This window comes from Arvicanthis niloticus, chromosome 4 (assembly GCF_011762505.2).
Source record: "Arvicanthis niloticus isolate mArvNil1 chromosome 4, mArvNil1.pat.X, whole genome shotgun sequence".
Taxonomy (NCBI): Eukaryota; Metazoa; Chordata; class Mammalia; order Rodentia; family Muridae; genus Arvicanthis; species Arvicanthis niloticus.
In genome coordinates this window covers 55,881,070-55,898,499 of record NC_047661.1, presented here as the reverse complement: position 1 = coordinate 55,898,499, position 17,430 = coordinate 55,881,070, and the positions used below count along the sequence as shown (strand labels likewise).

The 17,430-nt window shown below is 38.7% G+C and overlaps 1 protein-coding gene and 1 pseudogene across 4 annotated transcripts in view; one reads left to right on the top strand and one right to left on the bottom strand.

Annotated features, from left to right (window-relative positions):
- Wdr49 (WD repeat domain 49) overlaps positions 1-17,430 on the top strand; it is a 164,896-nt gene that overhangs the window by 70,263 nt on the left and 77,203 nt on the right. For all 4 annotated transcript variants that reach the window (XM_076932537.1, XM_076932536.1, XM_034501024.2 and 1 more), the window contains one exon: positions 12,717-12,881. In XM_076932537.1, the coding sequence (XP_076788652.1) occupies positions 12,717-12,881 (165 nt within the window). The remainder of the gene's footprint in view (positions 1-12,716; positions 12,882-17,430) is intronic.
- On the bottom strand, positions 1,492-5,457 carry LOC117706751 (keratin, type II cytoskeletal 8 pseudogene; annotated as a pseudogene).

Sequence of the window (17,430 nt, the reverse complement as noted above, 5' to 3'; positions counted from 1 at the left end):
AGGCAGACTACAAGGAGAAAAGGAACATGTGCTTGTAAGAAGCTGCAGGCAGCACCTCAGTACAGTCAAGTGACTCTCTATTTGTTGCTATGTTTAACATCAGCAATCACTGAAAACATGAGTGCATATTCAAAGCACACAAATCCATGTATTGTTTCAACATCTTTTCTTAACCACTAAGGTAAAGAAAAGAAAAAAATACATTTTCAGATTACATCATAGGAGTGCATCCTACAGAAGTGCAGAGCAAACGGTTTCCACAGAGTCCTATCAGTCAGTAGCAAGTTACTATTTTAGAGTAGCTGAGCAAGCAAATATATCTATTTTTGGACATGTATCAGGTGTAGGGAATGAGGCAAAGATTAGTAAGCTGTCACCTTTATCTGCCAAGTCCCAGTAGCTCAGGGAGACTGTTCTTTAGGGCAGACCTGAATTGTACTCTCAGACTGACATAGGTAGATACTTATTACAAAATGGAAAAATAATAAAGAGAAAGATGAAAATGAGGTGAGGAACACTTCCAAAGTTCCTTGCAAGCTAGCATGGGAATCTTTAAGAAGAAGAAGAAGACAGTTCCAGCCAGATGCAACAGGAGCACAGGTGAAGCTTAGTGTACACTGTGAGTTCACTGAGACAGATTTAGTTTGGGAGTTCTTGTGGAAATTTTGATTGAATACAATGGCTACAAGGCTTGAAGCCTGAATATGAATGGTGTTCACTGATAATTCTATTTGGTCACAAACAAATAAAGCATACATTCAAGGTCAAAAAGAGTTCTCACACTATGATCTCAATCCTGGGAGACTCAAATCTTTGGGGAATCTGAAATGTCAAGAGTATTTTTCATGTCAGTTTATTCATAGGTTTACAATGGATCTTTCTAGAGGCTACGTGATGTATGATGGCATAATTGCTCTGGAAGTTAAGGGAATGTATGTTCTTGTACTTTAACAGTTAATACTTTAATTATGCAGCATAGCAAATGCATATATTTTATTGAGTATAAATGAAAGCTCTTTTGATTGCACAATGATTTGTAAAATTGTAAAGATATCTCAGAAAGTTTGAGAACCAAAAGTTTTGAGAACCATTGGGAAAGAGAGGTGGAGGTTAAGGTGGTGGGCAGAGTATTGACTCTGCTTTCCAAAATGTGTGTTTTAGAGGAATGGGGAGTCACGATGTTACCCTCTCCCGGTTGCCTTCCTAAGGCTGTCTGCTGATCTCTTCAAAGCAATTCCCTGACTGTAGTTCTAGTTACTGGAAAATTTATGCTTTGAGAAATCTGATTTTCTTACTAGCTTCCTAGAATTCCTTAATCTTTTGTTTTAAACATGTGTCAGAAGATAGATGTTAAGAAGTCTGCAATGTAGCCTTTGGGCCCTACTCTCTGTCTCCCTTTGTGTCATCTTTAAGGCTTTCGTTTTGTCCAGATTTGACGATAATTTTCTCTTCTATTGTGGTTTTACCATTCTGCCTACATTTCTATGTTATTTAATTCCAGCTGGGATTCAGAGCCTTAGTGCGGCAAAAGGTACTAGAGTCCCCGACAGAACTGCAGCTGGCCTGAAGGGAGCTCATTCTATACCAGAAGCCAAGTCTAGTGATGCTAGTGAGTCCCCATAGGCTGAGCTCAGTCCTCCTGAGTAGCCATTGGTGGTCTTTGTATGGATACTCAAGTTTTGTATCTCAGACTCTAGTCTGCTCTCTTCGCCCTCCAGCAGCTTGCAGTAAGTGGTGATCTTGATGCTGACGATCAATGCATCAATGCTGACGATCATCAATCAGCTCCTGGTACTCTAGCAGCTGCCTGACCATATCCTGCTTGGCCCGTTTCAGCGCAGCCTCCAGCTCAGCCAACTGGCACTGGCATCCTTAATGGCTATCTCCCCACGTTGCTTGGCATCAGCAACAGCAGCCTCCAGGGTTGTGCTCTGGCCTTTGAGGGTTTCAATCTCTTTCTGCAGTCGGTTGATGTTGCGGCTGGTCTAGGAGATCTCTGTCTGTGCAGCGAGGTGAAGGCCATCCCCTTGCTTCCCAGCCAGGGTCTGCAATTACTCCTATTTAATCTGGTACTTGCTTTCAGCCTCAGCATGGATGCGGTTGGTGATGTCCTCATACTGTGCACAAACTTCAGCGATGATGTCATCAATGTCCAGGGAATGGATGTTGTCCATGGACAACCTCACAGACATGTCTGAGATCTGAGACTGCAGCTCATGGATTTCTTCTTCATGGATCTGCATCAATCAGCCTTTCCCGGCAGCACTCCAGTTTCACTTTGTTCATGTACGCTTCATCCACTTCCTTCCTGATGAAGACAAATTCGTTTTCCATCTCAGAACATTTGTTTATCTCATCCTCACACTCTTGAAGTCCTCTACCAGGTCCTGCATGTTGCCAAGCTCCACCTCCAATGTTAGCTTCTCCTTGCCCAGGACTTCCAGCTGCCTGAGAAGGTAGCTGATGCAGCTCAAACATGTCGTCCATGTTGCTCCTTTCTGTCTTCTGTTGCTGCAACAACAGAAACGAGATGTCTCTGGTATCTTATTCTGCTGCTCCAGAAAGCGTACCTTGTCAGTGAAGGAGGCAAACTTTTTAAGGAATTTAATCTGCACCTTCTTCTGAGTGAGCACAGCATGGATGTTGGGGTCCATCTCCAGCTTCATGGTGATTAGGAGCTCTGGTTCATGTGACCATTGTGATGCCCCACTACACCAGCCCCTCCGAAGCAGCCCAGACCTATGCTGGTACCCAGGATTCCCCGGAAAGTGCTAAGACTGACCACCCGGACAAAGCTGGAAGAGCTGATGTGGGCACCGTGTACACTTTTGTACGAGCACCTGTTAAAGGACCAGGGACTGGATGTGTACATCTTGTAGGATTCCTGAGTCACGCTGATGACTATGGTGAATGTGGAGTGAGGGCAGCGAGCTTAGGTTCCAGACTTAGGTTCGAGAGCTAGCTGAGCAGCTGCTTCTAGGCTGTCATCAACAAGTTTTAAAGCTACTTTGTATAAGAGACTATCTCAAACAGATATGGCTATGTGACCTACAGTTTAAATTCAATGATATATTGGAATATTCTTTAGAACTATGTCATGTTCTCTGTCTCTGTCTTTCTCCCTCTCCATCTCCCACTCCTTCCTATCTTCCCTTCTTCCTCCCCCTCCCTCTTCCCTCCTCCCTCCTCCTTCTTCCCCCCGCCCCCATCTCTCTTTCTCTGTGTGTATGTGTATTTCAAGGCCGGAAGTTGACATCTGGTGTCTTCTTCCATATATATACTGGGGCAGTATCTCTCAATGAACCTATAATACATAAATTTGACTAGTTGCAATAATTAGCTTGATATGGGAGTCCTTTATCCTCCCCCAGAGCTCTGGGACTAAAGAAAGGTCACATGCACACATGTCATTTACATGGGTGCTAACCATGGTCCTCGTACTTTGATATCTGAAATTTCACCTGATAAATCAATTCCTCAGCACCTACTTCATAATATTTTTAAAAGGCATTGTAATATCTCTTGTTATCTTATTTTACTAATCCACTTTCTTGTATGGTTATCTTGCCCTTATGATGTTTTTGCATGTAAATATATTCATAGTCACGATTTTATTGCTTAGAGGAAATTCTTGGAAATGGATTTCTAGGTTAAAGGACGTCCATATTTGATAATTAGATACAAAGCCTGCCTCTTGAATGTTAGCATTCTCTACCCTCCAGGAGCATACATATTAATCACATCTACAGTTACTTCAAGACATCCCTCTGACAGTGGCATTCTGGCTTCCTGCAATGTTCCCAACAACCTTCTTGGTGTCCCTATAATCTAGCATAGGAAATGGGCTGTCCAGATTTGCAGAATGGGACTTGTGGCTTTATCCAAAATGGCACTGCTTTTAAGGATTGAGTCTCACAGTCATAAGAATTCGATCTCAGCTGAATTAATTCAGTAAATATTGAGCCATGGGCCCAACCTTCTCTTTCGCATATCTTTTATTTTGGAAGAGGTGGGAAAGGATTGAATTTTGTATGAGAATTTCAACAGTTTAAGTGTTACTTCTCTTGGTAATTGTAAAATTCGGGGCAAGTGTTAAGATAGAATTGAGGGAATGCTACCTCTTCCTTACAAGACACACCATCTTTTTAGTATTTGTGTTCTGGACCGAATCAGTAAGATTCCCTTTAAAAAGAACAGAGAAGAACACTAATCATGCCATTCTTTTTTGCTGCCTTATTATTAGGCTCCAGGTAGCATGTTGTTTTTATTAACATAGGTTTTTGTCTTGGTTAGCTCAAAATTGTAACTGATAATGAAGCAGTCCTAAGGCTGCATGCTCTAATTACATGATAAAGACTTACCTCCCACCGTAGCCTTACAGGTTGCACTAGGATGGACACACACACACACACAAAGAGAGAGAGAGAGAGAGAGAGAGAGAGAGAGAGAGAGAGAGAGAGAGAGAGAGAGAGACAGAGAGAGAGAGAGAGAGACAGAGACAGAGACAGAGACAGAGACACAGAGAGAGACAGAGAGAGAGACAGACAGACAGATACACACACACACACAAATACACACACACACACACACAGGCACATACACACAGTTGCATGCTCACCTGTACACATACTTGTTTTATTGCTTAAGATTGTTTGGAAGGAGTACCATGCTTATCAAAGGACAAATTGTGTGTGTGTGTGTGTGTGTGTGTGTGTGTGTGTGTGTGTGTATTAACAGTACCCTCTCACCCTCTTTGTCTATTTACTCAGAATTTTGCTCTGGAGGCAAGTGGCATTATGAATTTAATGAGCATCTTTCAGGGCTATTTTATTCATTTTTATAATATAAATGTTGCTGTTATTACAGTGTATACAATATACCTTTCTCAAAGCTTGGTTATAAATCCAGAGGTGGGGTTTCTGGGAGTCGCTGAGAGGGGCAAGGTAGACTGCCTCAGGTTTAGGTAGTTGAAACAGAAAGCCCTTCTTTGGGGCAGGCAAGTGCCTGTTTTTGAAATGAAATGTTTACAAAAGTTTTCTCAATAGTAATTTCCTACCAACTCCACCAGGAGGCACAAAGGAATTCTTCACAGGGTTCCCCACTGGGGCCAAGCCCAGAGTCCACCATCTTCTCAGCTCCCCACTACACACACCCAAAAAGCAAAAGCAAGGGCCATAGACTGCCCAGCAGGAATGACCTGTACCACCAGGTTCAAGGACTGCAAGGCTCCTCTTTCATGCGCTCAGAAGCAAGCTTCAGGCTAGTATAGGGCCCTGGAAGGGAAGCCTCAGCTCAGAGGGGCTGGACACCATGTGCTGTGTCACATAAAGGGAACTGAAATTTGAATTATGTTCTCACAGAGAAATCCACCTATTTTCTGTGTGTGTTGATCTCACATTCCAACAGCCTCTCATTGAGATCAGTGTATTGAAATGGCTGGTTAACCTCTCCAGCCATCATCCTACCAAGTCCGTATGCAACCCACTTTTCCTTCAAATTCTGGCTCTAGGCATGGAAATAACCCTTCTGGCATTCCCAAACCAAATAAGAAAATGTATGGGTGTGAACACAATTCTGGATAAAACTACAGGAGATGTAGTATATATGAGTTATTGTTATACAAATGAACACACACAAACACACATATACACACACTCATGAGTATGTATACATTATATGCATACATATTATTCTATACATTATGTTATTTTAAATGACTATATAATATATATTATTTAATAATTCTAAGTGTTCCAGAATATATCTTATAGTAAATGCTCTTGTTGTAGTGATGATGTGGATCTTTTGGAGTGTTCTGAATTCCTGCATCCTGTCCACGAGCACCTTCAATCAGTGGCTTCTTCCCCAACAACATTTGAAAGGCTTTGTGTACCTCCTTGCTATGAATTGAAGGGTTTTTGCATTGCTATTTTTGTTGCCTGAAATTCTTGCCTGTCAATTATCTGCATAACTCATCCTTCATGTCAGTAAGGTCTTACCTCAATTTTGAACCCATCTCAAGTACTCTCTGCTTTCATCTGAGCCACATTGCTCTCTGATTCTTACAACTACCCAGCATCATTTAAATTCTTTTTCCTATCTTCCTTTATCAACTTTCTTCATTTACTTTTTGATTCATCTCCCCCCTTTTCCTGTTTTTTTTTCTCACACAAGGTAATGAGTGTGTTTCATTATCTTAGGGAAATCTTATATACTCAGCCTTGCACATTATAGGTGATTAATGAATTCAAAGAATTAATACAAAGGAAAAATTACAAATTAATGTGGGAAGAGGCAATATTTGATAAACAACATTTATAGATGGAGAATGACTGCCATAAATTATTCAAATCCAGTGTATATGCCAGTTCTCAGCATGCTAGCTTTCCCCCTCAATCTCCCCACTTACTGAGATATGACTCCTAGTGATCTGATGCAAAATCAGAATAAAGGAAGTAACCTGCTTCTTGTAGTGCATCATAAATAGCACTGACTAAAGAAATACATTTATAAGCACAATTAAATAAAATATCTCCATCCCCTGGTAGTCAATGGCATCTGCTGCTATCACTTTTGATTCCTGCTGTTGCTTAGACCCCTACTTGGGATGCATATGAAAGATGGTTCACTTTGCCTGCTATTTGTGGAATTGCAAGAAGTCAATTAGGTGATGGGGATATTGCTTCCAATTTCTTGAAATTGTCTGATTAGCTCTGACAGCTTCAGATGAGAGGCAGAGAAAGATCCCATATATTCCTAGACACTTATTATCTCAGCTATGTAAAATGGATTTTGTTCGTGTCAGAGCAGGTTTGCTCTGCATATGAGGCCCATTTGCACTGGAATGTGGGTATTAGGTGGGACCACTTCTGTTTTGCAGGTGGAGGGCAAGTCAACATAGACTGCAGCTTACATTTCTGATAAAATACAACTGGGCTTGAACTGAATAATTAAAGAAATTTTCTGTAATTACAATGAAGCACACCAGTGTGTTGCCAGTATTTATTCTTGGGCTTTATTACTGACAACAATAACTAGCTAAAAATAAAGTCCCTAATGCCCTGCGGTTAAATTACTTTCCTAATCTGCCAATCGACATTACCCACACTCTTCTCTTACTAACGATGAAATCTTCTCATGTTCATTGTTATTCGAATGCTCCAATGTTGCCCTAAAAGATCAGATTCGAGTTAAAGCAGCTGTGTGTTTGTGACAAGGTTGGTTTCAATGTACTGCTTTCTTGCTGACAACAGCGGAAGACAGATCACCATATAATGGAATCAGACTGACTCTCTGCTGTTGTCTCACTTGGTTCATATTTCATGTGACATTTCTGAAGGAGTAGAGAAAGACGATGAAAACTGATGATGACTAGTGTGTCTGAGCTCAACCATGGGGCAGGGGAGGGAGGTTCAAAGCAGCAGGAGGTGAACAGTACTGATGCCCGAACAAATGTCCACATAGGTGGAAAGGGTAGCGGGGCAAGTCTTTTCACATGGAATTTAAAACTGAGCTTTCATGTGTGTATCTGCTGGGGAATACTCACCTTTTAGTACTGAAAAGCATAGCATGTAGTAGCTCTTTAATTTGAATAGGAAAAAAAATCATAAGGTCCTTCACAAGCTTTAGCCTTTTCTTAAAATGTCACCATCACACATTTTACTCATGCTTAGAAGAATTTGCATTTCTTTATAGATTATAGAATCTAAATTTCTTAGAATGTATACAACACCATCTTCTGCACATTAGGTGGCTATTTTATGAAGTAGTTTTAAAGAGATGTGTTTATCTGCCCACAACCTGCATAAGGCTGCTCAATAATCTATCATAATTTGGAAAGAAGCTCATGAAATTCCACCCAAGTTGAGCAGGTTTAGTTAATAGTTGCTGATGGAGAGTGAGCCATATTCTTCAGGGATGTAGGGAAACTTAAGTTGCCATCATTGCTCAATTAAATAATCCTCCTCCATGGTTATACAGATAACTCTACTTAAATATAGTGCATGTCACACAGACACATGTGTATATGACTATCTCTCTTTCTCTCTCTGTCTCTGTCTCTCATACATGCACACACACACACACACACACACACACACGAGTTGTGCAAGACATGATGGGACAGAGACTTGCTCGAAAAGAAGGTGTTTGTTAGGAGTAGAAAGAGGCTAAGAGAAGTAACAGGGTAAGAGAGTGAATATGATCAAAGCAATCATACACACACACACACACACTCACAAAAGAATAAAACAAATAATAATTATGTTAGCTAATAATAGCCATGACGTAATTTGAAATTTCAATGTAATTGAAATCTAGTTTCTAAAATATGGTCATCTTCATTCATTATTGTGGTAGTAGAAAATTAGGTATTATTTTTCTTAAATCATTTTGAATATTAAAGTTGAATTAGCCACAATAATAGGCCAGACGAACACAGCTTAGAAGAGCAACGTGGCTAACTTTTGTAGCTTGTTTGCTGCAAAACCATATGTTGTAGTTATAAATTAACAAATATTAGCTTCTTTAAGTCTTTTAACAAGGTTTGGCATAGCTGTTGTAATTATCTCTGCATCACAGATGGGTAAAGTAATACCTACACAGGTTAATTAATATGCTTGAACTTCATGCCCACCATCAGACAATTAATTGGTGAAACAGTCAAACTTGAGCACATTTGTTCTAAAATCTGGGTCATCAAACAAAATCAAGTGGGAACAGTCGGGATAATGAAGTATTGCCACATTATTTCAAAGATACAAGTCATTTATCTTTGAAGTTTAATCCTACTTTAATAATAATGTTTTATGTCATTTAACGAATCATTTAATCAGAATTATAATTTCAAAGGACAAGCCTTAAGAGCACTGTGATCCAGTCTCTTTTTCTGTTTCTTCTGAGACATCAACTTTACCAATGTCTTGTTACTTTGTTCAAACCCTCCTTTCTTTTCTACCTTGGAAATGACTTGATGAGCCAAGACACTCTTACATGAAGGATTCTAGTAGACTCTACAAGGTTGTCTTGCATCCCTGCTTTGTTCTCTGTTCTTCTGTTGGAGGTAACTTTACAAACAAAAGCCTTTGTAAGTTTTCTCTTTTTAAATAATAATGAATTTTTCTCTCATTTTTAAACTCATGAATGTTTTGACAATTGAATATATGTATGTAATTAATCTACTCTGACTACTCTAAGCCCCACCCACTTCAGTCTGTATTATATTCCTAACATACACTCTTTTGTCTATGTGTCACCGTATTATAGCCATGTCTTTTTTGGTTTGCTTTGTGACTAACTTATTTTATTCAGAATTGTCTGTGTTATAATAAGTTTGGCACTTTCCACTGAATCACACAGTTGGTTATGAAACTAAAGACGATGGACTCCCCCCACTTCTAGAATTTTTCAGTTGCCGTTAGTTTATTAGGGAGAGGTTGAATCTCGTGTGAACCCTTCCTCAATTCATAATTGACTATTGACACACCCAGTCTTGTGAACATCCTGTCCAAACAATCACAGCTACTGTTAAATCATGTTTGCCATGACTATGTCCTAGCTGATATCAACTCAACACAAGCAAGAATCACGTGAGAGGCACTTAAATTGAAAAAAAAAAGTCTCCATACGGCCAGGTTATAGGCAAGCTTGTACGTCATTTTATTAATTAATGATTGATGTGAAGGAGTGTGGTAGTTTGAATGAGAATGGCCTCCATAGGCTCTTGTGTTTGAATGTTCAGTCCCCAGTAGTGGAGCTATTTGGGAATGATTAGGAAATATGACCTTGTTGGATGGAGGTGGTGTGTCACTGGAGTGGGGTGGGGTGGGCTTTGGAGTTTAAGAAGTCCATGACCCAGATCTGCTTTCTCTCCTTTTCTCTGTCTCTGTCTCTTTCTCTGTCTCTCTGTCTCTGTCTCTCTTTGTCTCTTTCTCTGTCTCTCTGTCTCTGTCTCTCTGTCTCTCTTTGTCTCTGTCTCTCTGTCTCTGTCTCTCTCTGTCTCTCTCTGTCTCTCTGTCTCTCTGTCTCTCTCTCTCTGTCTCTCTTTAATGGCTGTTGTCAATCAGTATATAAAACTCTGAGTTACTGCTTTATCACCATGCTGGTCTTCTTCCTGTCATGATGATCTTTCACTAACTCCCTAAAACTATAAGCAAGCTCACATTTAAGCTTTTATTTTTGTAAAAGTTGCTTTGGTCATGGTATTTCCTTATAGCACAGAGCAGTAACTAAGCCAAAGCCAACCCATTGTAGGCAGTGTCACCCCTAGGCAGTTGGTCCTGAGTGTTATAAGAAGCCAGGCTGAGAAAGCTATGAAGAACAAGTCAGTAAACAGCAATCCAGCCACTGTTCCAGTCTCCAGGTTCCTGCCTTTAACTACTGCCCTTGCTTGTCACTGTAGCATACTTATAAGCTGTCATGCAAAATGAATCCTATCCTCCTCACATTCCTTTTGGTCATAGTATTTTACCATAGCAATAGAACCCTAAGACATCTACATTCTTCGATCCTTTATAAACTGTGAAGCTGGTCCTCATTCAATTACTTATTGCTCCTCAATAAGAAGTTCTCTTCTCTTTTAAGCAATTTTCCATCAATTATTTTATTCATTTTCATTTCAAATGATATTCCTCTTTCCAGTTACCCCTCCAAAAATCCCCATCCCAAACCCCCATCCCTCTCCCCTTTGCCTCTATGAGGGTGTTCCTCCACCCATTCATCCGCTCCTGCCTCACCCTCTAGCATGCTCCTATGCTGGGGCATTGAGCCTCTCATTGATGTTAGATAAGGCCATCCTTTGCTACATATATATCTGGAGTCCTGGCTGCCTTCATGCATACTCTTTGGTTGGTGGTTTAGCTCTGGGTGATACAGTTAGTTGATATTGTTCTTCTTATGGGGTTGCAATCCTCTTTAGCTTTTTCAGTCCTTCCACTAGCTTGTCTATTGGGGTCCCTGGGCTCTTGTTAGCAATCACTTCTTGGCATCAGCAATAGTGTGGGGATTTGGTGTCTGCAGATGGGATGGAGCCCTACGTGGGCCAGTCTCTGGTCTTGGGATGGCCTTTCCTTCCTTCTCTCTTCAATTTTTTTGTCCCTGTCTATTCTTTGGACAGGAACAATTTTACAATTTTGAGATGTGTGGGTGACCCCATCCCTCAACTGGGGGCTGTGTCTATCTACTGGAGGTAGTCTCTACAGGTTGTATCTCTCTTTGTTGGGTATTTTGGCTAAAAGCATTGCCATTAGCTCCTGGGAGGCTCTCACTTCTCTGAAGTCTGTGGCTTTTTAAAATGTCATGGAGTTCTATAATGGAGTAAAGATAGACCGCACCATGCCAGTGTCATCATGAATGGCAAAACTAGTTGCCAAATCTGGAAAATAAGAACTAACAAAAGTCATTAGTATAATCATGATCCAAAAATGTTTTATAAGATTAGAAATAATCAGTAGGATAATTAGTGCAATGGGCTGCCATGTCCAAGTCTGTTTTGTTTTGTTTTGTTTTGTTTTGTTTTAAACGGGTTCTGGGGCTAAAACATGGGTCTTCATGCTCCTGTGGCAAGCTCTTTATAGACTGAGCCATCTCTGAAGACCTTACTTGCAGTGTTTAATACATAGATTTGGAGTCCTCGAGAGCAGGAATCAATCACTAAAGTCCTTCTGTCATAGTCTAGAGGCTCAGCAAGTACCTGGACAATACATAGATGTGTTTATGATTGTCATCAATTTCATCTCTCTTAACATACATTATATTCCCTTAACACATGTGATTATAATAGTATAAACTGCCCTTGGTAAGTTTACATTTATAGGATGAAACTTAACCTGTAACCAAAAGGGGAAAATACTTTGTTTTCCAAAATCCAAATATTACCATAGATAAATTATTGTCTATTTATTTATGTGCTTACCATTTTTCTTTCATTAATTAGATATCTACAGGCTCACTGGCAGAGTGGTTTTAATAAAAAGGTGCCTTACAGGGTCTCTTCTTCATTAGAGGGGACAGAAGCAGTTGCCTTGGTTCTATCAAACCCTCATATTATCATTTTTATCTTATTTAGTCTTGTTCCTCCAAGCATTTGGTTTATTGCTTTTCTCTTGAAGTGTATATGTGCATTTGTATTTAACCTGTGCTCTTTGTTTTTAATGACACAAATAACTGTAAAACACATACACATACATGCGCGCACCAATCTGAGCAAAGAGAAAGAGAAGTCGTAATGCCATAAAACCGCAACAGTTCTAATTGTTGAAATGAATTATTTCCCATAGTGACTAGAAATGCTTCTTCTTCTTTTTTTTAATGCTATACAGAAATAGAACAGAAACAAAAAGTTCCATTTTTGTTTAGTAAACAATACCACAGTACCATAACTATGAGGTTTGTCTTTCTAAACTAAGTGTGAAAGTTTTATGTTTATGCAGTGAGGTATTAAGCCAAGATGGCCCCTAGACACTCAGCTGAATGGTGGGTAAAGGAAACAGATTCCAATCTTCTCTGATAAAGAAGATCATGACTTCATTACTTCAGCTCAGACTTAGAAATTGAAATGTTATCAGCTTGACAAACAGAAGAAAAACACATTGCCAAAATGTCCTTAACTGTTGGGGAATCTCAGCAGCAAAAGTTCACAGTCTAGGTGTTTTTATTGAAATGAAAGTGATTGATCCTGAAACTATATTTAATTTCTCCACTATGTTATTTTCTCCTAGGTAATCAGTGCTGATGTGGGGTCTACTGTGTCCTTCTGGATGATAGAAACTGGGCAGAAAATCAAACAGTTTGCTGGTTGTCATGGCAATGCAGAGATCAGCACCATGGCCCTGGATGCAAATGAGACACGGCTTTTGACTGGCAGCACAGATGGTACTGTAAAGGTATGTCCAAAATGAAGCTTTTGCTACCCACCTATAAGAGGCTAGAGAACAGTGTGCGGGGAGACACAGCTAAAACTTGACTTGTTTCTGACTTTCTGGCCTTGCAAGAAGAGAGACAAGACCAGATAAGAGCTAAATAAACCAGCTAATAATGAAGCTCTTAGAATTATGAATAAATTATTTTTTTCTGAATAAATTATTTGTAAAAAGACACAGCTAGGCATACTTATTCCAGAAAGGATTTTCCAGTGCATGGTTACTGTGGAGAATAAGAGGCCAGAATAATTTTTCACATGCCTCAGCCAACATCTCTAATTTTCCTTTTTCCCCTAAACTTATGAAATGAGGAATAGGATAATATAATAAATGTTTTAAACAGCAGTAATATACTTAAAAAAAGAATGCTTAAAAGTAAACATATTTAATAACCTGCATTTTTATTATATGAAGGCAGTGACATAGTGAGATAGGATCATAAAACTATAATCATATTTTTCCATGCTAACCTGAGTGCCTTTTTTTAGTTTTCTTATGTTATGACTACCATCTATGTCTTCAGTGAAGAAGATATTTTTCTTTGCATCATTAGTGTAAAGCTAAATATAGCCACCAGAAATTATTCCTATCAGTGGCACATCTCAGTGCCCAGTCATGAAGAAAGCTCTGGTAGTGTTTGATTAGAGATGGCTCATGACACTGTGAGGAAACAAAGCAGTTTCTTGAATAAGCGTCACAATAAAAGCTTTGTGGATATGTAGGGATACTATCCAAAGTTAGCTGCAAAAGTTCAGGGCAGGGTCTGTCTGGTTATTATCAGCATGTAAGGGGAGCTAGGATGGCTTCATTATGAAAATCTCTGGATATCAACAGAACATGTCTATGCAAGGCTGCACCAATGGTATATAAACTGGAGATTTTGGTATAGAAAAACCCACTGTGCACAAGAGATCTGGTACAATGTGTGAAAGTCTCTGGTCCCCCTAGTCTTAAAAGATGAGATGAAATTTAAAAAATGGAAGCTGAAGCTGAAGTATTAGACAAGCCAAAGAAATCAGCCAATGCCTCATTATTCAGTCTTATAGTGTGAAACGGAGGCAGATATATGAGCTTATGTAGGAATAAAATCCTTAGGTAGAAAGAATTCATTACAGAGTCTAGGGTAAGGTTAACCTTGTAGATAGCACAAAAATGATTCATGAAAAATACTTCATAGAACCACGAATGGAAGTATCTTTTCAATATTTCCTTCTGGAAATTATTTTAGTTGAGCAGAGTGAGAGTCATGTTTAGTTGAAAGCAATGTGGCATGGATCTCGAAATTAGTCAACCCTGGATTCTCTGTAGAAGCCTGCAGATTGTAGAGGCAGATAGCTATTTACTTAATGTAGTAGTGGCTTAAGAGATGACTCAGCAGTAAAGAATTATATCTGCTCTTTCAGAAAACCTGAGTTCAATCCCAGTACCTGCACTGTGTAGCTCACAGCTGCCTAAAACTGTAGCTCCAGGGAATCTTCTTCTGGCCTCCATGCGTATCTGTACAAATGTGTACATATACACACACACAATGATACACATATATATAAACTCACACTGAAATAAATCTTAAAATGTAGTTAGTAGCATGATTCCTGAATTATTTTAACATACATTTAAAAATATTTTATATGTTTATAATAGTCAAACATCACAATCTGAATTCTGGCAACCTCTGTACTAGACACATTAATAAAGGCTGAATGTCTTTGAGCATGTTTTTGTGAAGAAATAAAAATAAATGGCAGTTTGCAACCACATTTATAATTTACAATCTCAAATCAAAAGCTGTGTGATCAAAGAATTAACATGATGTTCCTGTTCCATTTATAATGGTTTTGAAGGATCTGAAAGCAAATTAATCTTTGAAGCAATGTCTACACAGTCTCTGTATGCAGCTGTCTTCCTGAGGATAACAGTGTTGCTGGCTTCATGTCCATTTTTCTAGCTTAGAAGAGCTACTGTTGCTGTTCACGCTGCTCTGCAGTTTTTGTTCTGTCCTGAACATTAGTTTATATAAATAGTCTACATAAATAATGATGTTTATCAAATTCTACAAAATCTTTGGTCTGAACCAGACACTGTTAAAAGTCAGAAACAGGCACACACACACACACACACACACACACACACACACACACACACACACACACACACACCGAGCTTAAATCCATATTTCACAATTGAGGGCACTACAGCTCAAAGACTTAAAGCACCTTAGTCAAAGAAAGGTTCTGTAATTGTTAGAGTTTAAGGTGAATATAGAAATATGCAGACAATTCATCATTTTTGTATCCATAGAAGGTATTGCTGAGGATGGAACAAGTAGCATTCATTTTACAAGCATGTTTTTATCTACTGAACAATATTTGTAGCATGATTTATTTCCTGGTGGTTAAATCATATGATACAACTTAAGTTGGATTCAAAACTTTAGAATTTATAAACAATGCTACGGGGTATGACTGAAAAGATGCTGTTTCACAAGAATGAGTGTATCCATGACATAAGTTTTCCGACATTGAACTTTGGAGTCAAAGAGTGTATTGATTTTAATTTTGAAACGTAGTGCTAACTTGCCCTTTGCATGGTATTTGTCAAAACTGTTTCATTTTAGGGGTTTGTTCTAATTGTCAATGACCCAGTTATTCACTCTCTAAAAATATATCTATTGGCTCTGTCAGTATGCCCACTGCTTGAGCAGAGAGAGTAGAACCACTTCATTTCTAGATACTCTTTAAAAATGGACATGTCAACCTATGTCCCCAGGAAGTTCAATCAGCAAAAGACAGGAGACCCAGCACAAACTGACTGTGCTTCAGGCCCTGAATTCGATGTTTAGTCCTTCAGTCATCCTTAGGAGGTAAGGTTTCTATATTGTAAGGGAGGGCAAACAAATAGCCAGGATTTCAACAGATTCTAAAATATTCAATACAACACATAATGGTAGTCACTAAAAAAGGGGGGGGCACATCTGGACATTCCCTCTCCCCAGAAGCAATCATGTGGTGGGCCACCTCTTCTGTTCTACTGATCTCAGGCCAGCTTACCTGCACCAAGACCGCAAGGACCACCGTCATTGACTGCTCTGCCCAGGAGCCCTCTCCTGATTGCTGATGCAGGTGAGGGGCAGGAACAACTCTTCTGCTATCATGATTCTGAGGGGCAGACAGAATGTCAAAGTACTTTTGATTTGCATTTTCCTCATGGTATAGAGTTTTTAAATTTTTTCTAGTGCTTCTCAGCCATTAGAGATTCCTCTGCTGAGAATTCTCTGTTGAGATCAGTATTCCATTTTTTAAAATTGGATTATTTGGTTTTCAGCATCTGGTTTCTTGTCAAAAATCAAGTATCCATAGGTGGGTAAATTTACTTCTGGTTCATTTATTGAATTCTGTTGATCAACCCATATGCTTTAATGTGAGTACCATGTGATTTATATTCCTACTGCTATATAATACAGTATATATAGTATTTAAAGTATATCTTTAAATAAGGTATGGCAATACTTTCAGAAGATATTTTATTTTACAGGATTGCTTTTGGTATCCTGAGTTTTTGTTTCTCCATATTGAGTATTTTTCTTTTAAGATCTGGGAAGAATTGTGTTGGAACTTTGATGAGGATATGTTGAACCTTTTGGTAAAATGGCTATTTCTATAGTTACTCCTACTGATACATGAGCAAATGAGATTTTTCATCTTCTGATATATTCTTCATTTTTTTCTCCAAAGACTTAAAGTTTTTGTTATACAAGTGTTTCACTTTCTGCATTAGAATTACCTCTATATACCTTATATTACGTGTAGCTATTGTGAAGGGTGTTGTTTTCTGATTTTTTTCTCAGCCTGATTGTCATTTGTATATAGGAGGACTACTAATTTTGAGTTAATTTTGGATTCCGTTGCTTTGCTGAAGTTGTTTATCAGCTGTAATATTCCCTAGTAGAATTTTTGGGGATGTTTATGTTTACTATTGTATCTGCAAATAGCAATACTTTGACTTCTATCTTTATAATTTATACCCTCTTCTACTCTTTTAGTTGTCTTGTTGCTGTAGCAAGCACTTCAAGAAATATATTGAGTAGATATGAAGAGAGTAGACAACCTTGTCTTTTTCCTATTTTTAGTGGAATTGCTTTGAGTTTCTCTCAATTTCTCTCTATAATTACATCTAAATTTGTTGTTGGCAATAGGCTTGCTGTAAATTTCCTTTATTATATTTAGGTATTTCTCTTATATTCCTGATCTCTCCAACACTATTATCAGGAAGGGATGCTGAATTTGGTCAAAGGCTTTTATTTTTTCAATCATGTGCTTTTTTCCCCTTTTGGTTTGTTTATATCATGTGTTACATAGATTTTCATATGTTGACCTATGCTAGCATTTCTAGGATGGATCCTACCTGATCACGTTGGGTGATCCTTTTGATGTATTTTTAGATTTGGTTTAGAAGTATTTTTTTTTTTTTGAGTATTTTTGCATCAACGTTTATGAGGGAAAGTGGTTTGTATTTC